We start from the raw sequence: 24,934 nt of genomic DNA on the forward strand, positions 1-24,934 counted from the left end.
CTACGTGTTGCCGACTTGTACTTACCAAGCGCTTAGTACAGTGCTCTGCACACAGTAAGCGCTCAATAAATATGATTGAATGAATGAATGAACAGGGGTAAGACTGAGGATGGGGCCAGTCCTAAGAGTTGTGTTCAAAGTCAGGACTTGGGAAAGGCTCGTTGAGTAGACAGTCCAGCCCATGGCCTGAGGATGATTTAACGCTGGGTGCTGGGATGTGTAACCTTGAACAACTCGCCGGCAGCTGGGGACAGAGCTTGAAGAAAAGAGAACATCAGGTCATCGCTGGGAGCCTTCAACTCAAGTTGGAGGATGACCCAGGGTGAAAGAAGGTCCCTTTAGCCTGAGGAAGAGGCCCCCCACACCCAGCTGACCCCCGCAATCACCCCCTCTCTCTGAGTTGGTTACCTTGGCTATGTTTGTAGAAATCTGAAACTGGTCCTGGCAATCCAGAGAGCAGAGCTCTTCGCGCAGGTCCTGTAGCTTTCCCAATTCCTGGGGCATCCCTGTAAACCGTTCAGAGGAAAGACATGCCTGTTAGGGTCCTGATTGTTGCCAGAGCCGCCCTCCCTTGGTGAGACTTCCTATCGGCCTAGCTCTCCGAAGCTGGTGGCATTTATTCATTCAATCGTATTTTTCTTGCGCTTAGTGCGTGCAGAGCACCGTACTAAGTGCTTGGAAAGTACAATTTGGCAACTGAGAGAGACAATCCCTACCCAACAACGGGCTCACAGTCTAGAACCAGCACTAGTCTGGGCCTGGGGCCTTGGGCCTTTCACAGCCACGACCTTCCTCAGGGGCTCTGCTGGGGCCTGAGGGGAAGGGAGATGGTGACTGCAGCCCCTCCAGGCCTAGCCCCAACCTCCCCCAGCGTTAAATCATCCTCAGGCCACGGGCTGGACTGGCTACTCGACAAGTCTTTCCCTAGTTCTGACTTTGAACACAACTCCTAACCCTGGCCCCGTCCCCAGTCTTACCCCTATTCATTCATTCATTTAATCATATTTATTGAGCGCTTACTGTGTGCAGAGCACTTTACTAAGCGCTTGGGAAGTACAAGTCGGCAACATATAGAGACGGCCCCTACCCAACAACGGGCTCACAAGTCTAGAAGGGGGAGACAGACAACAAAACAAAACATGTAGACAGGTGTCAAAATCATCAGAACAAATAGAATTAAAGCTATATGCACATCATTAACACAAAAAATACGTACAAGTAAAATAGAGTAATAAATCTGTACAAATATATATATACAGGTGCTGTGGGGATGGGAAGGAGGTAGGGCGGCGGGGATGGGGAGGAGGAGAGGAAAAAGGGGGCTCAGTCTGGGAAGGCCTCCTGGAGGAAGTGAGCTCTCAGTAGGGCTTTGGGATCTACCATCCCCCCTCCGACCCATCCCAGAAGCCCAATTCCCAGTAAGCTAGAAGTGTTGGGGTTCAGACCCCGAGTCAGTCAATTATATTTATTGAGTGCTTAGTGTGTGCAGAGCACTGTACTAAGCGTTCTACCTGCCCCAAAGAAGCTGCACACAGCTTCGGTCTTCCCTTTACTGGGGACACATTTGATTGCCCTCGATCTAGATTCTAATCCCGACTTCACCACCCGTTTGCTGCGTGAACTGGAGAGAGTCACTTCACTTCTTGGTTTGTTCACCTGAAACTGTAAGCTCATTGTAGGCAGGGAAAGGATCTACCAACTCCGTTCTATTGTACTTTCCAAAGCACTTAGTCCAGTGTTCTGCACACAGTAAGCGCTCAACAAATATGACTGATTGGGAAAAAAAATGGGGATTGAATACCTGCTCTCCCTTCGAAGACTGTGAGCCCTTTGAGGTACAGGGACTGTGTCCAAGCTGATTATCTTATATCTACCCCAGCTCTTAGAACTATACTTGGCACACAATATGTGCTTAACAAATAGCACAGTTATTCTTATGGCCATTCCCATTCTCTCCACATCTGGAATGGAGGGTAGGGAGGCAGGGAAAGATCCAGGGGCCCAGCAAAGAGATTCCAAAGGCTGAAGGGGAACTGTCATCTAGTTTGTGAACCCTAGATTGACACTTGGGCTTTCGGCTGTCAGTCGATCATATTTATTGAGTGCTTACTTTGTGCAGAGCACTCTACTAAGTGCTTGGGAGAGTACAATATATTAATAGACACACTCCCTGCCCACGTTGAGTTTACAGACTAGGGGGCAGACATTAATAGAAATAAATAAAATTACAGATCTGTACGTTAAGTGCTGTGGGGCTGGGGAGGGGGTGATGAATGAAGGGAGCAAGTCAGGGCAACGCAGAAGGGCGTGGGAGAAGAGGAAACGAGGGCTTAGTCGGGGAAGACTTCCTGGAGGTGATCTTCAACAAGACTTTGAAGGGGGGGGAGAGTTATTGTCGGATATGAAGAGGGAGGGTGTTCCAGGTGGATGAGCCCAACAGGAGTAAGACTTTGAGGGCTCCCCCTTTTCCTGCTGAGCCCCATCTACCCTCTCCAAGTCTCGCCCCCGCCCATGCCAACTCCCACCTTGGATACCCAGGAGGCAGATGATGGCGTCGGCAGCCCCTTGGCGGATGGTGGGCAGAGAGTCACAGCAGTGAGGGCCAAACAGCCCCACCAGAGAGCCGATTCTGAAGTTCGCTGGTCTCTGGGGAAAAAGAGCAGTAAGAGCCACCGATGAGTTTAGCAATCATTAAGTGCTTAGCACACAGTAAGCGCTCAATAAATGATTGAATGAATGACCGAGTACCCACTGTATGCAAAACCTTGTGCTAAATGATTGGGAGACTACAGAACAATACAGTTGGTAAATATGACCCCAGCAAAAGAGCTTACAGTTTAGAGGAGGAGCTCACAGTCTTGGGTAGTATATTAGCTTGTCATCCTAGACATTATTATTGTCAGTTTTCCTTTAATGCCTACAGGACAGAGACCACTGTACTGAGCACCGATTATGTTCAGAGAATGGTATTAGCATCTGTTTTATGTACAGCAGTGTTGTACATACTTGAGAGAGTATCAAGTATAGGCCTGTATCAAGTATAGATAGTATAGAATCAAGTCTTTTCAGGGCATTTACTGTCTATCAGGCAAACATCCAAGGGCATTTATTGAGTGTATACTGTGTGCAGAGCACTGTACTAAGCACTTGGAAGAGTACACTATAACAATCCAACAGAGTTGGTAATAATAATAATAATAATGGCATTTGTTAAGTGCTTACTATGTGCAAAGCACTATTCTAAGCACTGGGGGGATACAAGGTGATCAGGTTGCCCCTTGTGGGGCTCACAGTCATCATCCCCATTTTACAGATGAGGTAACTGAGACTCCGAGAAGTTAAGTGACTTGCCCAAGGTCACACAGCAGACATGTGGCGAAGCCGGGATTTGAACCTACGACCTCTGACTCCAAAGCCCATGCTCTGTCCACTGAGCCGCGCTGCTTCTCTACAGACACATTCCCTGCTCACAACAACCTTTCAGGCTGAGGGGGAGGTAGGAGGAGGATCTAATATCTAATGGAGGAGAAAGGTAGACACATATATACAGTGGGGATAGGAGGAAAGACATAGAAACTGAATAAATGGAATAAATAGAGGTATACGTGAGTGCCGAGAGTGACTGCTGGGATGATGGGATAAGGGAGCTGGGGATTAGTTAGCAAAGGCTGTCAGAAGGGACAGGGAGGGGGCTTTTTAGGAAGCTTTGAAAGTGAGGCACAGAGGAGTGAAGTGACTGGCCTAAGGCCACACAGCCGACAAGTGGCGGAGCTGGGATTAGAACTCATGACCTTCTGATTCCCAGGCCCCTGCTTCGTCCACTACACCATGCTGCAAAACCAGAGTGTCCCTTGCAATTTGGGTGCAGGGGAAAGATATCTGTTCCCAAGGGTGTCTGGTGTTGTTTTCATTTCTCCCTACTGACATGCCTGCTCCTCAAAGTCCTGGGGACCAGACAGATGCCCATTTACTATTGCTGCTTTCTTTCCTGGCCCATGACCAGGACAAGGTGCCCGAGGTTTAGTTTCAGTGGATCTTTGAAGCGCTTCCTTCAGCCCCTCGTGTGAGTTTTCTGTGGGACCCCTGTTTTGGGATCCAACACTGGCTCAGCCTCCTCTGGGGGTCTGCCCACTGAATAAAGTCTGATGGACAACAAGTGAAGAAGCAGATGATAAGCAGGTTGGGTATATTCTCTAGAATTTCAGCTTGCTGAGGGCAGTCAGTCAGTGAATCATATTTATTGAGCGCTTACCATGCGCAGAGCCTTGTATTAAGCACTTGAAAGAGTACAGTGTAACAATAAACAGACACATATCCCTGCCCACAAAGAGCTTACAGTCTACAGTCTAGTTCCTATCAACTCTGTTGCCTTGTATTTTCCCAAGTGCTTAGTACAGTGCTCTTCACATAGTAGATGCTTAATTAATACCATTGATGACAACGATAGGTAAGTGACACTGTTGGAGCTGTCCTACAAGTTGGATGTGGGAGCAGCATGGCTCAGTGGAAAGAGCACGGGCTTGGGAGTCATGGGTTTGAATCCCGGCTCCACCACTTGTCAGCTGTGTGACCTTGGGCAAGCCATTTAACTTCTCCGTGCCTCAGTTACCTCATCTGTAAAATGGGGATTAAGACTGTGAGCCCCAAGTGGGACAACCTGATCACCTTGTATCCCCCCCAGTGCTTAGAATAGTGCTTTGCACATAGTAAGCGCTTAACAAATACCACCATTATTATTATGTGGGGAGGTGTTGTCAGATCCAGACCCTGGTAAATCTTTCCAATAATAATAATAATAAATAACAATAATAATAATAATAATGATGGCATCGGTTAAGCACTTACTATGTGCAAAGCACTGTTCTAAGCACTGGGGAGGATACAAGGTGATCATGTTGTCCCACATGGGGCTTACAGTCTTAATCCCCATTTTACAGATGAGAGAACTGAGGCTCAGAGAAGTTAAGTGACTTGCCCAAGGTCACACAGCAGACACATGGCAGAGCCAGAATTTGAACCCATGACCTCTGACTCCCAAGCCCGGGCTCTTTTCATTGAGCCACGCTGCTTTAGTTTGAAATCAATTGAGAAGAAGCAGGGCCTAGTGGATAAAGCACAAGCTGGAGGGTCAAAGGACTTGGGTTCTTATCCTGGCACGGCCACTTGTCTGCTGTGTGATCTTGGGCAAGTCACTTTACCTCTCACTGCCTCAGTTTCCTCATCTTTAAAATGGGGATTAAGACTGAGTCCCAGGTGGGACAGGGATTGTGTCCAACCATATTATCTTGTATCCACCCCAGCACTCAGTACAGGGCATGGCACATAGTAAGTGCTTCAATTCCAGAATTATTATTATTAGGATGACAGGTAAGGGGAACTGTTGGAGCTGTCCTATGAGTTGGATGTGATGGGTGTGTCAGATCTGGACCTTAGTAAACCTGTCTTTTAGTTTGAAATCAATTGAGAAGCAGTGAGGCCTAGGTGAAAGAGCATCAGTTTGGGAGTCAGAGGGACCTGGGTTCTAATCCTAGCTCCTCCACTTCTCTGCTAGGTCAACTTGGGCAAGTCACTTCACTTCTGTGTACCTCAGTTCCTTCATCTGCAAAATGGGGATTAAAACTGTGAGCCCCATGTGGGACAGGAACTTTGTCCAACTGGATTAGGTTGTATAATAGAGAAACAGCGTGGCCTGGCAGATAGAGCACGGGCCTGAGAGTCAGAAGGACCTGGGTTCTAATCCCAGCTCTGTCACTGTGTCTGCTGTGTGACCTTAAGCCACTTGCTTGGCTTCTCTGTGCCTCAGTTTCTTCATCTATAAAACAGGGATCAAGACTGTGAGCTCTATGAAGGGCAGGGACCATGTCCAATCTGATTATCTATAGTCACCCAGTGCTTAGAGAAGTGTCTGGCCCATAGTAAGCATTTAACAAATACCACAATTATTATTATCATCTACCCTAGCACTTAATAGAACATCTGGCGTATAGAAAATGCTTAACAAATACCCTAAAAACCCTAAAAAACACTCAAGGGAAAGTTGAATCGAAGAGTGTGAGAAGGGACCAAGCCCTCTTATGTTACTGAACATCGTAAAGTTTGCTGTTTCTGGACTGGGATGCAGGAGGGAAGAGCTAATGCTTGTTTTAATATGCAGTTCTTTTCTTCTGTTTGTCTTCCCTAGATAACCAGCTCCCTCTGATCAGGCACTGCCAGCCGGCTACATGTATTTTGTGTCTTCCCCAGCATCTGAACAGGGTTATGCACAGAGTAGGTGCTCAGTAAACACGCGTCGTTGGTCAATCATAGTTATTGAACCCTTACTGTGTTCAGAGCTTGGGAGAGTACAATATAACAGACACATTTCCCACCCACCATGAAGATATTGTCCAGAGGGCGAGACAGACAAATAGAGGATAGCATCCATTTTCTGCCTAGAAGCAGGAGAAAGAGTCTGAGATAGACTCGAGAAAACTGACCTGGTTGTTACTAGCCAACACCTCCGCGCTGAGCTGCAGAATTCTCTCTCTTTCCCACTCCTTTGGCGAAACGTGCCATATCCGAAGAAGCTGTTGGGGGAAGAGGAGGATAAAAGTCAGTGCCTCTGAGGTGGTTAAGCACTCTGCTGCTTTCTAATCTATTGAGCTTTAGATGTGAATCAAGATGCTCTGTGGATTCAGCCCAGGGCAGGTGTCTAAGGGCAGAGCTGGGGCTTCCAGCCTAGTGACGTGCATCTGTTGATAGCTGGTGTCCCGTCACCAGGATCCAAATCTCTGCTCAGAGTCACCTGGGGCTCCCCTCTCTGGAACCCAGGCAGTCTCTCTCTATGGGAATCAGATCCTGATTCCAGGATCCAGAATCTGGATCTGGGGATCTAGATCCTGACACCCCGATCCTGGAAATGCAGATCTGATTTGAGTCCCCCAACCCTTCTCTCTCGTTCCATAAGGGGCCCTTGCTCCATCGTGAAGGACTAATCAGACAATCATTGGTATTTGAGAGCTTACTGTGTGCAAAGCACAGTACTAAGCTCTTCAAAGAGTACAATAGAGTTAGTAGACACATTCCCTGCCCACGACGAGCTCACAGTCTAGAGGAGGAATGCAAAAGCTCCTGTTTAGGGCTGATTTGGAATCCCAAACTTCTGCCCGGGTGGATTATGCCTGTGTAGGGGATTCTTTCTATCCGGTCAGGCAGAGCTGAGGTCGGCTGACTGGGTCTCAAGGTGTGTGGGCCAACCGACCCATCCACACCTCCTCCAAGAGGCCTTCCCGGACTAAGCCCTCATTTCCCCTTTCCCACTCCCTTCTGCATCACCCTGACTTGCTCCTTTTATTCATCCAGCGTAGCCCAGTGGAAAGAGCCCGGGCTTTGGAGTCAGAGGTCATGGGTTCAAATCCCGGCTCTGCCACTTGTCTGCTGTGTGACTTTGGGCGAGTCACTCAACTTCTCTGTGCCTCAGTTCCCTCATCTGGAAAATAGGGATGAAGACTGTGAGCCCCACATGGGACAACCTGATCACCTTGTATCCCCCCACCCCCAGTGCTTAGAACAGTGTTTGGCACATAGTAAGAGCTTAATAAATGCTATTATTATTATTATTATTATTATTAACCCCCCTCAGACCCACAAAGTACATACATATCTGTAATTTATTTTTAATAATGTCTGTCTTCTGCCGTAGACTGAAAGCTCCTTGTGGACAGCTCTGTTATATTGTTCTATTGTACTTTTTCAAGTTCTTAGTATAGTGCTCTGCGCACAGTAAACACTCAAACACAATGGCTTGATTAATTGAGAGGGTTGGGGCATCCTCTGGAGCTGTTGGCTCTCTGGAGGCACTGATTCTGGCCTAGGGGAGAAAGGAGTTCAGCGTCGGGGGAATGCTCTGGTGTTGAAAATGACTTATTTTTCAGCTTTTATCTTTCCCCACAGCTTACGAGATCTCTATGGGCTGGGCTACTGGCAATTCATTCACTTAATCATATTTATTGAGCACTTACTTTGTGCAGAACATTGAACTAAGCACTTGGGAGAGTACGGTGCAACAATAAACAGACACATTCCCTGCCCCCAACAAGCTCACAGGCTGTGGAAGGGAGTGGAAGCAGCCCAAAAAGTTAGGACCAGACTTAAAGGGACGTATTGACCATGGGTGGATGGGGGAGTCCACCTTCTTGGGGTAAGAGGCAGTAGTTGTAATAATAGTTGTAGCAGTTTTTGGAGTAGTAACAGGAAAAATAGTAGATGAGCTGTATGTAGCGGTAGTAAAACCAGCAGAAGGAGTAATAGAGCTGGGCGTAGTGATAGTAACAGCAAAAGTAATAATAATAATAATAATCATGGCATTTGTTAAGCGCTTACTATGTGCCAAACACTGTTCTAAGCGCTGGGGGGGGTACAAGGAGTTGGTAAACTGTATGTAGTGGTAATAGTAACAGAGAAAGGAGTATTAGAGCTGGGTGGAGTAATAATAAGAGCAAAAATAGTAATAGGTCTACAATAGTAGCAGTAGTAGTAACAGTGAGAGTACAAGGTAATAATAATAATAATGTTAATTGTTAAGCACTTACTATGTGCCAAGCACTGTTCTAAGTTCTGGGGTAGATACAAGATAATCAGATTGTCCCACATGGGGCTCACAGTCTTAATCCCCATTTTACAGATGAGGTCACTGAGGCCCAGAGAAGTGAAGTGACTGGCCCAAAGTCACACAGCTGATAAGTGGGGGAGCTGGGATTAGAACCCAAGACCTCCGACTCCCAAGCCTGTGCTCTTTCCACTAAACCACACTGCTTCTGCTGTGTAGGTGAGCTGTACGTTGTGGCGATAGTAACAGCAAAAGGGTTAGGGAAGCTGTGTTTGGTAATAATAACAGCACAAGTAATAATAGAGCCGCGGTAGTTGTAGTAGTAGCAATAATAGCAAACATAGTAGCAAAGCTATGCGTCATAGTAGTAACAGCCAAAAGAGTAGTAGAGATGTAGTAGTTTTAGTAGTAGTGGTAGAAGAGCAGGAGTAGAGTTGTAGTAGTAACATTAACGGAGCAAACTTGGAAAGTACAGAATAAAGAACATGTCTTCTAGACTGTGAGCCCACTGTTGGGTAGGGACCGTCTGTGTATGTTGCCAACTTGTACTTCCCAAGTGCTCTGCACACAGCAAGTGCTCAATAAATACAACTGATTGATTGCCCACAAGGAACTTCCACTCTAACGGGAGCAACAAACATAACAATACTTCCAACCCAAGAGGTGGGAATAAATAACTGAGGAGACACACACACACACATGCTCCAGAGGATGTAAAGTCCATAAGGGCTCAAGTTGGCATTCATTCATTCATTCAATCATATTTATTGAGCACTCACTGCGTGCAGGGCGCTTGGGAAGTACAAGTTGGCAACATATAGAGATGGTCCCTACCCAACAACGGGCTCACAATCTAGAAGAGGGGAAGCTTCTAGACTGTGGTAGAAGGGAAGCTACTGCTCAGGATGCTAGGAGATAAATCAGGGAAAGCTTTTGGGTTGGGGACAGTGGGAGATTTAAGGAGGGATTCGAATATGGGGAAAGCCGTGGCCAGTCTGATGGGGGGAGGCAGAGAGTTCTAGGTTGGGAAAAGAGTTCAGAACCGGGCCCTGAAATCGTGACCCTGCCTCATTACGGAGAAGCTCACCCAGTGCTAGCAGCTCCCCAGCCCACGGTCCATCTCCCGGAGGTGGTGGGAGAGGGTTGGGAGAGGGGGCCCTTGGGGTGGGGCGAGAGGCTGTCTCTCCGAGGAAGGGGCTCACGTTAAATATTTCTTGGCACTCCTCTGGGTCCTCGCCGTCCCACAGCATGGTCTTCAGGAGTCTCCGGAGGGCATCCAGGGACCTGACGTACAGAAACTGAACACAGGGCACAGCAGGTGAAGTCCACAAGGCAGGAGGAGGAGGGCGACTTTCCCACCACACCCTCACCAACCTCAATGTGCTCCTTGTCCATGTCGGTCTGGCCCTCCCCGATGAGTTGGTCCATCGGAGGAAGGGGGAGCAGACTTTTAAGGCTCTCATTGAGGATGTTGAGCTTGTCGTTCAGAGAGAGTCGGGGTTTCAGTGTACTGAAACAAGCAAGACACGGGAGGGAAGCAACAGGTGAGAAGCGGCGTGGCCTAGTGGGCAGAACCCAGGCCTGAGAGTCAGAAGGACTTGGTTTCTAATCCCGGCTCCGCTGCTTGTCTGCTGTAGGGACCTTGGGTAAGTCACTTCGCTTCTCTGGGCCTCAATTATCTCCTTTTTGTAAAATGAGGATTGACAGTGTGAACCCCATGTGAGGGACGTGGACTTTGGCCAATGCTGTTAGCTTGTATCTACCCCAGTGCCTTGCACATAGTAAGGGGAGAGAGGGAGGGAGAGAGGAAAAGAGGGAGAGAGACTGACTGACTCACTCTTGGACTCTGGTTAGCCCTCTTGGGGAAGAGACTGGGAGCTGTTTTGATTGGATTTTGATTCTCCTGGGTGCAGGAGAAGGGGAAAGGCCCTGATGACTTGGGGAGCATTTAACAGAGGATCTCGGGCACACTGAGGGAGATGGGCAAAGCCTGGTTTGGATGGTCTGTCTGGGGAAGAGGAAGCTAGGAAAATGGTCTCTTTGGGGGGCAAAGGTTGCCAAACACATCTCCAGGGTGACCTAGGAAAGTTGAGAATCCTCGCCTGTTCATTTCCTAGATCGGCAACCTTCCCAGGGAAACGAAGACAAACAGAAAAGTTGAGATTTTCAGGCTCAGCTTCCAGAGAACTGGAAAGTAGGAAAGGATGGTTCACTGAGGAATAATAATGATAATATTCTGGAGGGCAAAATTGGAGGGTTTTTAGGGGTAGGGGTGTCACTTCATCCTTAGGGTGGGAATGAGGCCTAGCTGATAAACTGCCCATCCTTACTGGAGGTCAAGGTTGGATGCCTCTCCATCCCAGCCCACAACTGCACATCACAGAATCCCCCCAGCCCCCATCACTATGCACCAATTCTCTCCAATACACCCCACTGGCCTCCACTACGCACCACCATGGACCTCCACACATCATTATACACCACCACACCTCCCTCCTCTCCCCTGAAGTAGGAAGAACACATGCCCAATAGGGTCTTGACCGCTGAATGGCTATCTGGGCTCTGGGACTGCCTCATCAACTCATCACTGATTAGAATGAGAAATAGGTGTAAAGTCATTTATAATGGGGAGGAGTTTTGGAAGACCGCCCACCTGCTCCAGCTGATCTGGGGTGGTGATAATTGTGTTACATGCTTAAGCACTTTTTTCATGGTATTTGTGAAGAGCTTATTATGCACCTGGCACTGTTCTAAGCGCTGGGGTAGATACAAGGTAATCAGGTTGTCCCACATGGGGCTCATAGTCATAATCCCCATTTTACAGATGAGTTAACTGAGGCCCAGAGAAGTGACATGATTTGCCCAGGGTCACACAGCAGACATGTGGAAGCGCTGGAACTAGAACCCAGGTCCTTCTGACTCCCAAGCCCACGCTCTATCCACTAGGCCATGCTGCTCCTATTATGTGTCAAACACTGTGCTAAATGCTGAGATAGATTCAAGATCAGCAGGTTCCAACTGGGGCTAAGGAGGAAGGAGAACAGGTCTTGAATCCCCATTTTGCAGGTGAGGGAAGTGAGGCCCAGAGATGTGAAGCGACTGCCCAAGATCACACAGCAGACAAGGGGCGGAGCCGGGATTAGAACCCAGGTCCTGTGACTCTTAGGCCCATGTTCTTTCCAGGAGGCCACACTGCTTTCCTCCTGGGTGCCGGGGCTGGCCGTTTCATCAAGGCCAGGAAAATATCTACCTTAGGTGTCTGATGGCGATCAGCGCTTTCCAGCGGATGGGGCTAGCTAAGGAGTCCAAGGGCTCTTCTCGGATGAAGTCCTGCAGAACGCACAAAGTGAACTACATCAGGAAGGCTTACAAGGGCTCACCTTTTCTTCTTCTTTATTTATGCTTTTTGTTAAGCACTCACTATGTGCCAGGCACTGTACTAAGCGCTGGGGGAGATTGTTAATAATAATAATGGTACTTGTTAATAGTAATAGTAATAATGATGATGGCATTTGTTAAGCATTTACTATATGCCAAGCACTGTTCTAAGTGCTGGGGGGGATACAAGGTAATCAGGTTGTCCCACGTGGGGTTCACAGTCGTAACCCCCATTTTACAGATGAGGTAACTGAGGCACAGAGAAGTTAAGTGACTTACCCAAAGTCACACAGCTGACGAGTGGCAGAACTGGAATTAGAACCCATGACTTCTGACTCCCAAGCCCGTGCTCTTTCCACTGAGCCACGCTGCCTCTCTAAGCACTTACTATATGCCAAACACTGTTCTAAGTGCTGGGGTACATACAAGATAATCAGGTTGATCACAATCCCTATCCTCTTATATTGTACTCTCCCACATGCTTAGTAGAGTGCTCTGCATACAGTAAGTGCTCAATGAATACGGTTGACTGACTGACCATATCAGTCAATCAGGTTGGGCACAGCCCCTGTCTCAAATCAGGCTCACAGTCTTAATCCCCATTTTACAGGTAACTGAGGCCCAGAGAAGTGGAGTGACTTGCCCGAGGTCACGCAGCAGATAAGTGGCAGACTCGGGATTGAACCCGGGTCATTTTCACTCGCAGGCCCAGGCTCCATAATAATAATAATAATAGCATTTGTAAAGTACTTGCTATGTGCAAAGCACTGTTCTAAGCGTTGGGGAGGATACAAGGTGATCAGGTTGTCCCACGTGGGGCTCACAGTCTTAATCCCCATTGTACAGATGAGGGAATTGAGGCTCAGAGAAGTTAGGTGACTTGCCCAAGGTCACATAGCAGACGTGAAGCAGAGCTGGGATTAGAACCCATGACCTCTGACTCCCAAGCCCGGGCTCTTTCCACCGAGCCACGCTGCTTTCCCATTCACTAGGCCCCTTTGCTGCTGCTCCTACTCACGGGCTACTAGGCAGGGTCTGGGGGCGATGAAGTTCAGGCTCCGAATGGAGTCAGAGCTGTGATCCAGAGACAGAAAAGCAGATGGGCAGCTCATTTGCGGTAACCCCCACTGCCAGGAAGCTGGATTCAATCATATTTATTGAGCATTTACTTTGTGCAGTGCACTGTACTAAGCACTCAGGAGAGTACAATCTAACAATAAACCCCTGCCCCCGTCTCTCGTGAATGCACACGCTGTGAACTTTGTTGAATCACTCAACAAATATGATGGATAGGGGTTTCCAGAATCCCTTAGACTATAAACTCCTTGAGCTCAGGGACCATGTGTTTTACTTCAGTCATTCTCTCCCAAGTTCCCCATTAAGTGTCCCGCACATAGTAGGTGCCCAGTAATAATAATAATAATAATGATGGCATTTATTAAGCACTTACTATGTGCAAAGCACTGTTCTAAGCACTAGGGAGGTTACAAGGTGATCAAGTTATCCCACGGGGGGCTCACAATCTTAATCCCCATTTTACAGATGAGGTAACTGAGGTGCAGAGAAGTTAAATGACTAGCCCAAAGTCACACAGCTGACAACTGGCAGAGTCGGCATTTGAATCCATGACCTCTGACTCCAAAGCCCGTGCCCTTTCCACTGAGCCACTCTGCCCTCAGCAGGCATTTGGTACAGTGTTTTGCACACAGTAGACACCCACTACATGTTATTCCTTTCTTGCTAGATAAAACAGGCTCCATGCAAGAAAAGGTCTGGGAGAAAGTAGTGGGAAGATGTTCAAACATAACCTCAGTAGTGTGAGAAAACCCAGCTTTTTCTAGGAAACTTCAGATCTCCTGGCATCCTTCTGTGTCCCTGGCCTGCTGGGTATTTTGGTGACTGATTGCAAAGATTTCCCATCAGGGGTAAAAACTCTTTCTGAAAATTATATTAATAATAATGATATTTGTTAAGCGCTTACTATGTGCCAAGCACTGTTCCAAGCGCTGAATTATATCGTACTCTCCTAAGTGCTCAATACAGTGCTCTACACACTGTAAGCGCCCCATAAATACCACTGATTGATTGTAAAGTCTGGGTGAAAGGCTCAGCATAACTGCCCAGCTCAGGGGTCCTCACCACTGACCAACATGTGGCCAAGCAGCGCTTCTTTATGGGAGAATTTGTAGTCCAGATTCGCGGCGGCCTCCTGAACCGCTACGGTCATCTCGGTGACGCTTCTGGTGAAGATGATTTGCAGATCCACATCCTGTGGAGGAGAAGGGAGCGGGGCAGTGTTATCCGGGCACAAGATTGCGGCTTCAACCCTCTGCAGGGGACTGGGGAGAACTTGAAATGACTTGATTTGTTCTGACGACTTGACACCTGTCCACATGTTTTGTTTTATGTCCGTCTCCCCCTTCTAGACTGAGAGCCCACTGTTGGGTAGGGACCGTCTCTATATGTTGCCAACTTGTACTTCCCAAGCACTTAGTACAGTGCTCTGTACATAGTAAGTGCTCAATAAATGTAATTGAATGAATGAATGAATGAATCTTGGCCTCACCCCATTAGCCATGGGGGGTCCCGACCCTACCACTGTTGGCCCAGTGAGGATGAGGAGGGTGACTTTTTATGGTATTTGTTAATAATAATAATAATGATGGTATTTAAGTGCTTTCTACGTGCCAAGCACTGTTCTAAGCGCTGGGGGGGATACAAGGTAATCAGGTTGTCCCACATGGGGTTCACAGTCTTAATCCCCATTTTACAGATGAGGTAACTGAGGCCCAGAGAAGTGAAGTGACTTGCCGAAAGTCATACAGCTGACAAGTGGCGGAGTCGAGATTAGAACCCATGACCTCTGACTCCCAAGCCCGGGCTCTTGCCACTGAGCCACGCTGCTTCTCTACTATTTGCTAGGCACTGTACTAAGCAAGGTAATCAGGTTGGAGAGAGTCTCTGTCCCACATGGGGCTCACAGTCTAAGTAGGAAGGGGCACAGGGATTGAATTCCCATTTCGCAGCTGTGGGAACTGAGGGTCAGAGAAGTGAAGTGATTTACCCAAGGTCACACAGCAGACAAGTGGCAGAGCTGGCAGTAGAACCCCCAAGCCTGTGATCTAAGAAGCAGCGTGGCTTAGTGGAAAGAGCTCGGGCTTGGGAGTCAGAGGTCATGGGTTCTAATCCTGGCTCTGCCACTTAGCTGTGTGGCTTTGGGCAAGTCACTTAACTTCTCTGTGCCTCAGTTACCTCATCTATAAAATGGGGATTAAGACTGTGAGCCCCCTGTGGGATAGCCTGATCACCTTGTAACCTCCTCAGCACTTAGATCAGTGCTTTGCACATAGTAAGTGCTTAACAAATACCATTATTATTATTATTATTATTATTATTTATTATTATTATCTACCCAAATGGCCACACTGCTGCTTCCTGCCTGGCTGCGGCCTGTGAAGGTTGGGATGGGATCAAACGGCTGGGGATTGTCAAATGACCTTTGCCCCCTTTAAAGAGTAAGGGTGACCAACTTACCTTGTTGACCACAGTTATACCCAGAACCTGAAAAACACAAGGCAAAAGCAACGTTCAGAGTTTCAGTGAGGGTTTGGCACCTAATTGGGGTTCAGTACACTGTTCAGCACACAGTGGGTAACCAATGTGGGGCTCTGCACATGGTAGTGCCCAGTACAGTGCTTTGAACAGAATGGGCAACCAATACAGAATCTGCCCACAGCAGGCACTCAATACAATGCTCTTCACACAGTTATACCCCATAAAGTGTTCTGCACACAGCTGATGCCCAGTACAGAGCCCAGTACACAGTAGACTCTCAGAAGAGTCCTCCATAATAATAATAATAATAATAATAATTAATATTTGCTAAGTGCTTACTATGAGCCAAGCACTGTCTTAAGCACTGGGAGAGATGCAGTAATAATAATGATGGCATTTATTAAGTGCTTACTATGTGCAAAGCACTGTTCTAAGTGCTGGGGTGGTTACAGGGTGATCAGGTTGTCCCACGGGGGGCTCACAGTCTTAATCCCCATTTTACAGATGAGGTAACAGGCACAGAGAAGTCAAGCTACTTGCCCAAAGTTGCACAGCTGACAATTGGTGGAGTGGGATTAGAACCCACATCCTCTGACTCCCAAGCCCAGGCTTTTCCCACTAAGCCACGATGCTTCCCTTAGGTACCCAAAATAGTGGTCTGCACTCAGAAGAGGCCCAACACAGTGCTCTGCACCCCGTAGGCATCTAGTACAGTGCTCTGCACCAAATAGACAACCAATACAGTGCTCTGCACCCATTAGGCACCCAACCCGGTGCTCTGCCCATGGCAGACACCCAACAACGCCCTCTGCACACAGTAGTGTCCAATACATCACTCTGCCCACAGTAGGCAGTCATTCATTCATTCAATTGTATTTATTGAGCACTTACTGTGTGCAAAGCACTGTACTAAGTGCTTGGGAAGTACAATTTGGCAGCAAATAGAAACAATCTCTGCCCACAACAGGCTCACAGTCTAGAGTGAATCACAATTGTTGACTGATGGAGGCCTGTAATAACAATAGTAATAATGGTATTTGTTAAGGGTTTAGTCTGTGCCAAGCACTGTACTAAGCACTGGGGTAAATCCAGAACCATCAAATCAGCTGTAGTCTGACCACACCTGTGAGCCCACCCGGGTCTCACAGTATAAACTGTGGGGGAGAACAGGGATTAAACCCCCCCGTTTTAGAGGTGAGGAAACCGAGGCCCAGAGAAGTATTTGTTAAGTCAACAAATAGTCTACCCCTCTGCTTACTCCTTTCTCTCCAGACTCTGGGCACACCAGACTCGAGCCCCTCCCCACTGGACCCTGCCGTGGGAAAGGCCACGGTCCAGCGTGAGGGGGTGGGCGCCCGCCCACTCGCTCCTCACCTGGCAGCAGGCATTGTAGAGGTGCAGGACGTGTGCCGCGATGTCGAGGTCCACCCTAGCCAGCAGCTCCTGCTTTGGGGCGTGCAGGGCCACAGAGCCGTAAATGGCCATCAGGTCCAGCTTGGTCAGGTTCTTCTTCCCAGAGAAGAGGCCCTGGACAAGACGAGCCAAGGGACACAGACACTTCTCACCTCCCCCCCCCCTCCAGTTTGGCCCCCTTCCTTCTGCTTCCAAGAATCGTGCCCCCTGGTATGAGGCCAGGCCACCCCCAGTGTGCCCTGTGTCCAATCTGGGGGAGAAAAGTGACTGGCCTGGCACCCACGAGAACAGGGCCAGGCACAGGCAGTGATGATGATGATGATGGTATTTGTTAAGCGCTTACTATGTGCCAAGCCCTTTTCTAAGAGCTGGGGTACCTATAAGTTGATCAGGTTGTCCCATGGGGGGCTCACAGCCTTAATCCCCATTTTACAGATGAAGGAACTGAGGCACAGAGAAGTTAAGCGACTTGCCCAAAGTCACACAGCTGACAATTTGAGGAGCCGGTATTTGAACCCATGACCTCTGACTCCAAAGCCTAGGCTCTTTCCACTGAGCCACACTGGTGAGCACTGCAGGCTCCGCGGGACAGCCGGGTACTGAGGGGGTGGGGGTGGGACAGTGGGGCTAGGATCGAGGATGCTCCTGGACCTGCCCAGAGCCCCGATCCCCCGGGGCCAACCTCCCTGCCTGCAGTGCCACCTTCTCTGGCCACAAAGGACTGAAACCCACATCCCTGACCTTCAGGACCGCGTTTGTCGCAGATGGCAGATTGAACACCTGAATGCCAGAGGTCTCCTTCGCACTCTCTGGCCCAGGACAGATGCTCAACTTCTTCCTTTAAGAATGACCTCTCTGTCTCTCTCTCTCTCCCTCCCTGCCCTCCCCCCTCCACACACACACTGTCTCTCACACACTCTCTCTTTTAAACACACTTTCTCAGCCTCCTTCTCTCCCTCCCTCTTTCCCTCTCTCCTTGAGACTGTAAGTTTACTGTGGATGGGGAATGTGTCTGTTACATTTTTATATTGTACTCTCACAAGAGCTTAGTACAGTGTCCTGCACACAATAAGCACTAAATAGACTGAGAGCCCGCTGTTGGGTAGGGACCGTCTCTATATTTTGCCAACTTGTACTTCCCAAGCACTTAGTACAGTGCTCTGCACACAGTAAGTGCTCAATAAATACGATTGAAGAAGAAGAAATACGATTGATTGATTGATTGTTTATTCTATTTATTTATTTATTTATTTTATTTGTACATATCTATTCTATTTATTTTATTTTGTTAGTATGTTTGGTTTTGTTTTCTGTCTCCCCCCTTTCAGACTGTGAGCCCACTGTTGGGTAGGGACTGTCTCTATATGTTGCCAATTTGTACTTCCCAAGCGCTTAGTACAGTGCTCTGCACATAGTAAGCGCTCAATAAATACGATTGATGATGATGATGATTCTTTCTCCCCACTCTCCTCTTTCTCCTTCTCTCTTTGTCTCTTTTTTTATGGTATTTGTTAAGTGCTTACTATGTGCCAGGCACTGTAGTAAGCACTGGGACAGATACAAGATTATCAAGCTGGACACAATCCATGTCCCAAATGGGGCTCAAAACTTTAATCTCTATTTTACAGATGAGATAACTGAGGCACAGAGAAATTAAGTGACTGCCCAAGGTTACACAGTAGGTAAGTGGAGGGCCAGGTCCTCTGGCTCCCAGGCCCTTGTGGGCTTCTTTCTTTTCTCTCTCAGATGCACACACACACACACACACACACACACACACACACACACACACACACACACAAACACACTTCCTCAGCCGTCTTCTCACCTTCTCCTCTCCCCCCCCAATTCCTTCTTTCTCTCCCCCCCTCTTTCCTTCTGTTCCCCATTCTCCCCCTTATTGTTATGGCATTGGTTAAACCTTTACTTTGTGCCAAGCATTGCACTAAGCTGTACACTAGCTCTACACTAAGCTCTACACTTCAAGAAAATCAGATCAAACACAGCCCCGTCCCACATGAGGCTCACAGTCTAAGTATGGGGAGAACAGGTATTGAATCCCCATTTTACAGTTGAGGAAACTGAGGCAGAGAGAGGTAAAGTGACTTGCCCAAAGTCACACAGACATGTGGGTGGTACCATGCTTACAACTCAGGTCCTCTGATTCCCAGGCTTGTGCTCTTTCCACTGGGCTGGGCTGCTTTTCCCTTGTCCCTTCTGTTCTTCCCTTCCCCACCCCTGATTCCCTTCTTAGGGAAGCAGTGTGGCTTGGTGGAAAGAGCACAGGCCTGGGAATCAGAGCACCTGGGTTCTAATCTCAGCTCTCCGTGTGTCTGCTGTGCGACCTTGGGCAAGTCAGTTAACTTCTCCGGGCCTCAAAGTCCTCATCTGAAAAATGGGGATTAATCCTACTTCCTCCTACTTAGACTGTGAGCCCTGGGTGGGAAAGGGACCGTGTCCAACCTTATTATCTTGTATCTACCCCGGCGTTTGGAACAGTGCTTGGCACATAGTCAGTGCTTAAAAGTAGCAAAATTATTATTACTATTCTCTCATTTCCCTCCTGTCCCTTTCCTACTCGCCGTTCCCTTCTCTCACTTCTCTCTTCTCCTCTCCCCATCTTTCCTTCCCTCTCTTTCTCCACATCTCTCTCTGAGGGAAGAGGGAAATGATCCTCCAGGGCAGGAGGTCTGGCTTTACCTTACAGCGGCTGAGGAAGGATGTCTCCCCTTCTTCATATGCCTTCAGGGCCTTTAACACGAGATCCAGATGGCTGGCGGCACAGTGCCCCAAAATATAGCTCGTCCCCTGCGTGCAGAAATGCCTAGGTTTTGGGGTCTGACCTGAGTCCTAAGGGCTCCGTTTGGCACAGCGGGTGGGTGGAGAGGGGTGGGACCCCCCATTCTCTTCTCCTCACACCAAAGGCCTGGGCCGAGGGGGTGCTGAATAGAGCCCCGGAAGGGAAGAGTAGGTGAGGAAAAGGAAACCGGGGGCCGGAGTGTCCAGGGGGATAAGAATATCAGTCAGTCAGTCAGTCAATTGTGTTTACTGAATGCTTACCATGTGCAGAGCATTCATTCAATCGTATTTATTGAGCACTTACTGTTACTTGTACATATTTATTCTATTTATTTTATTTTGTTAATATGTTTTGTTTTGTTGTCTGTCTCCCCCTTCTAGACTGTGAGCCCACTGCTGGGTTGGGACTGTCTCTATATGTTGCCAACTTGGACTTCCCAAGCGCTTAGTACAGTGCTCTGCACAGTTAGCGCTTAATAAATATGATTGATTGCAGAGCACTGTACTAAGCGCTTCGGAAGTACAAGTTGGCAAGATATAGAGACGGTCCCTACCCAACAACGGGTTCACAGTCTAGAAGAGGGAGACAGACAGCAAAACAAAACATGTGGACAGGTGTCATCAGAACAGTTAGAATTAAAGCTAGATGCACATCATTAACAAAATAAATAGAATTGTAAATACGTACAAGTAAAATAAATAGAGTAGTAAATCTGTACAAACATACACAGGTGCTGTGGGGAAGGGAAGGAGGTAGGGCAGGGGATGGGGAGGAGGAGAGGAAAAAGGGGGCTCAGTCTGGGAAGGCCTCTTGGAGGTGGTGAGCTCTCAGAGCACTGTACTAAGCGCTTGGGAGAGTACGATCCAACAATAAACAGATTCTCTGCCCACAGAGGGCCTTGTTGGTGCAGGGCTCTGGCCGGACTTCCTGCTCCCAGCGGTCCTGGACCAGAGGCGTCTCACTGACCTGCCTGGGCTCTCCCAGCCGGTTGGCTGATCTCAAGATGTCTCTCAGCTGAGCCCCGACGAAGTTCTCATCCTGGCAGCAGGCTAAGGTGGTGCCCAGGGCCTTCCAGAGAAATTTCTGGAGAAAGAGAAGAGGGAAGCTGTGGTGCTCAGTGGAATAATAAATAATAATAATAATAATAATGGCATTTATTAAGCGCTTACTATGTGCAAAGCACTGTTCTAAGCGCTGGGGAGGTTACAAGGTGATCAGGTTGTTTCACAGGGGGCCCACAGTTCTAATCCCTATTTTACAAATGAGGTCACTGAGGCACAGAGAAGTTAAGTGACTTGCCCAAAGTCACACAGCTAATTGGCAGAGCCAGGATTTGAACCCATGACCTCTGACTCCAAAGCCTGGGCTTTTTCCACTGAGCCACGCTGCTTCTCATGCGCTGGAACAGATCCTTCCTCTAAGCCTGGAATACACAACCACCTCTCTTGGAAGATTTTGGTGCCAGGTTTGGTGATAGGTTGATATCCACCAGTTTGAAGACACTCTTAGTCTAGGTTCATTGCATCAGAACAGTTTGTTCCTGATCCCTGCCCTCCACAGGAAAGAGAGGGAGAGGGAGAGGGAGAGGGAGAGGGAGAGGGAGAGGGAGGGAGGGAGAGAGAGAGAGACAGAGTATAACGACAATAATTGTGGTATTTGTTAAGCCCTATGTCCCAGGCACTGTACTAAGCACTGGGGTGGATATAAGCAAATCAGAGTGGACACAGTCCCTGTCCCATGTGGGGCTCCTAGTTTTAATCCCTACTTTACAGATGAGGGAAATGAGGCACAGAGAAGTGAAGTGACTTGCTCAAGGACACACAACAGAAGAGCGGCAGAGCCAGAGTAGGTAGAAAGAGAGAGAGAGAGAGAGAGAGAGAGAGAGAGAGAGAGAGAGAGAGAGAGTGTGTGTGTGTGTGTGTGTGTGTGTAGGGGGAGAGGGGCTACTAGGGAAGCAGCGTGGCTCAGTGGAAAAGCACGGGCTTGGGAGTCAGAGGCCATGGGTTCTAATCCCGGCTCTGCCACTTGTCAGCTTTGGGCAAGTCACTTAACTTCTCTGTGCCTCAGTTACCTCATCTATAAAATGGGGATTAAAACAGTGAGCCCCACATGGGACAACCTGATCACCTTGTATCCTCCCCAGTGCTTAGAACAGTGCTTTGCACATAGTAAGCGCTTAACAAATGCCATTATTATTATTATTTCGATGTCAATTGCTGGAAGCATGTGGCATGTCCTGAGCTGGAGACCTGTGCTCCTCAAAGACCCCATCCCACCCAACCCCAGCCTATGGGATCCCTCAGAGAAGCTGGAAAGGGCTGAGGAATTGATGTTGGGAAACCAGTAAATGGCTTTGGTTGCGAGCACACAGCAGGACTGAATGCCACTCGGGCCCAAAGCAAGTGGCTTCCCAGAGGTGGGCCAGAAGCGCTTCTCGCCTCCCTGCTCCCGTGGCGGCCCATCGTTCCCAGAAGAGCATCCTGGAACCTGCTCCTGCGACTCAGTGACAAACCATGGGGTCTCTGGATCCCTTCCTGTCATTGTTTACTGACAAAGTCTCCATTTGGGGAATTCCTTCTTCACGATAATTAGAAGTTATGGATATTACTGATAATATCCATTATCAGCAGGGCCTAGGGGAAAAAGCATGGGCCTGGAAGTTGGAACGACCTGGGTTCTAATCCCGGCTCTGCCGCTTCCCTGCTGTGTGACACTGGGCAGGTCATTTCATTTCTCTCTCTGTACCTCAGTTACCTCATCTGTAAAATGGGGATTCAACACCCGTTCTCCCTCCAGTTTCGACCGTGAGCCCCGTGTGGATCAGGGACTGTGTCCGATCTGATTAACCTGTACCTACCCCAGCACTTAAAACGGTGCTTGACACATGGTAAGTGCTTAACAAATACCCCAATCATCCTCATCATCACTATGATAGTGTGACAGCAATATTCAATGAATATTCAATGATCTTTGGTTGTTGTTGTTGTTGTTGTGGATTTTGACATCTCAAAACAAGATGGACAATTCACAAATGTGGGTCGAGTCACAGACCTTCGAGTTGGCAATGATAATAATAATATTTAAGTGATTACTATGTGCCAAGCACTATGCAAAGCACTGAGGGAGATACAATCTAATCAGATAGGACAGAGTCCCTGTCCCACATGGGGCTCACAGTCTAAGCGGGAGGCAGAATGGGAATTGAATCCCCATTTGACAGATGGGGACACTGAGGCCCAGAGAAGTAAAATGACTTGTCCGAGGGCACACAGTCGGCAAGGGGCAGAACTGGGATTAGAACCCATGTCTCTGGGTCCCCCCTTTCCACTAGGCCCCGGTGCTTCTCGGTTCAGATGGAAAGTCTCCGTGCGTGTGTGTGTGGGAAGGCTAAATAGAGGTGGACCATGTGTGGGTGCAGGAAGGTCTTTGTGGCGCAGATCAGCTAAGGATGGACAGCCTGAGGTCAGGAAAGTGCAGAATTCAGTCCCTGGGGGATTCTCTTCACCGTTTGCCCTTCGCTTTGTACTGTGGTCAGGGGCCAATCAATCAATGATATTTATTCATCAATCGTATTTATTGAGCGCTTACTGTGTGCAGAGCACTGTACTAAGTGCTTGGGAAGTACCAGTTGGCAACATATAGAGACAGTCCCTACCCAATAGTGGGCTCACAGTCTAAAAGAGCACTTATTGAGCACTTACTGTGTGCAGAGCCCCGTACTAAGCACTTAGGAGAGTTGGTTGACATGATCCCTACTCCCAGTGAGCTTACAGTTCAGAGGCAGACATTAAAATAAATAAATCATTTATTGATTTAGAATGACTGAGAGACCCCTACCCAAATGCCTGCGGCGCCATCGCCTGCCTCTCTCCTGCCCCGAGACCGGATGAGACCAGTCCAGACCAGACCAGACCAGTTCAAACCAGCTAGCTCGCTGCTGCTGCCCCTCCCCTGAGGGCTGACCTGTTCAGCGGATGTTCTGGCGTAGCTGTTCATCTGCTGACTCAACTCCAGGCTCAGCTTGCTGGTCCAGACGTTGTCGTTTATGCTGTACAAGGTCTCCGTGAGGAACTGTGGAACAGAGTAGTGTGAGGTGCCCACGAGCTTAATAATAATAATAATAATAATAATTGTGCTATTTGTTAATAATGGTGGCATTTGTTAAGTGCTTACTATGTGACAAGCACTGTTCTAACCCCTGGGGAGATACAAGCTAATCAGGTTGGACACAGTCCCTGTCCCACATGGGGCTCACAGTCTTAATCCCCATTTTACCGATGAAGAAACTGAGGCCCAGAGAAGTGAAGTGACTTGTTACAGGTCATACAGAAGACACGTGGTGGAGCCAGGATTAGAACCCATGTCCTCTTACTCCCAGGCCCTTGCTCTAGCCACTAAGCTATGCTATTTCATGGCCACATGGGACCTGGTGCTTTACTGGTTTAAGCTACAGATTCAAAATGAAACCCAATGCACAGTTCCAAAACCCAGATCAGGATTGGTGGTGCACAAGTGATGCAGTCTCAGCCAGTAAACAATCAGTCAATTGTACATTTTGAGCATGTCCTATGTGCAGACTACTATTCATTCATTCAATCGTATTTATTGAATGCTTACTGTGTGCAGAGCACTGTACTAAGCGCCTGGGAAGTACAAGTTGGCAACATCTAGAGACGGTCCCTACCCAACAACAGGCTCACAGTCTAGAAGGGGGAGACAGACAACAAAACAAAACCAGTAGGCAGCTGTCAACACCATCAGAATAAATAGAATTATAGCTATATGCACATCATTAATAAAATAAATGGAGTACTATTTATTTTGCTTATAATTATAATTTACTTTTAATTATAGAGTACTAGACTACTACTACATACTAAGCACTTGGGAGAGTACAATAGAACAGAGTTAATAGACACTTTCCCTGCCCACGACAAGCTTACAGTTTAAATGAGCTAACAGAGCATAATGCCCATTTATTGGAAACGGCTAACCGTGACCACTAAACCTTTTCATTAGATCCTAGTTCTGTTAGTTGACTAGCTGTCCTTCCATTTATGTATTTATTCTATGCTGCTGGGCACAGGGAGACTGAGCCAGAGAGTGTTTATGGCTCAGTACCAACCAACACTCCTCCTTCAAGGACACGTCCTCTTCTCCGTCAGCTTCTGAGCAGCGCTCACCCTAAGCGGCCCGGGGAC

At 48.1% G+C, this 24,934-nt stretch overlaps 1 protein-coding gene across 1 annotated transcript in view; it reads right to left on the reverse strand.

Annotated features, from left to right (window-relative positions):
- The window catches only part of MROH2B (maestro heat like repeat family member 2B), a 94,980-nt gene that overhangs the window by 25,070 nt on the left and 44,976 nt on the right, over positions 1-24,934 (reverse strand). The window contains exons 18-29 of the mRNA XM_038744407.1: positions 23,697-23,804; positions 20,700-20,816; positions 19,634-19,741; positions 16,895-17,047; positions 15,500-15,526; positions 14,112-14,234; positions 11,838-11,917; positions 9,962-10,097; positions 9,790-9,885; positions 6,477-6,566; positions 2,526-2,646; positions 409-506 (exon numbers count right to left, since the gene is read on the reverse strand). Of these exons, the coding sequence (XP_038600335.1) occupies positions 409-506; positions 2,526-2,646; positions 6,477-6,566; positions 9,790-9,885; positions 9,962-10,097; positions 11,838-11,917; positions 14,112-14,234; positions 15,500-15,526; positions 16,895-17,047; positions 19,634-19,741; positions 20,700-20,816; positions 23,697-23,804 (1,257 nt within the window). The remainder of the gene's footprint in view (positions 1-408; positions 507-2,525; positions 2,647-6,476; positions 6,567-9,789; positions 9,886-9,961; positions 10,098-11,837; positions 11,918-14,111; positions 14,235-15,499; positions 15,527-16,894; positions 17,048-19,633; positions 19,742-20,699; positions 20,817-23,696; positions 23,805-24,934) is intronic.

The sequence above is a fragment of the Tachyglossus aculeatus genome, chromosome 3 (genome assembly GCF_015852505.1).
Source record: "Tachyglossus aculeatus isolate mTacAcu1 chromosome 3, mTacAcu1.pri, whole genome shotgun sequence".
Lineage (NCBI taxonomy): Eukaryota > Metazoa > Chordata > Mammalia > Monotremata > Tachyglossidae > Tachyglossus > Tachyglossus aculeatus.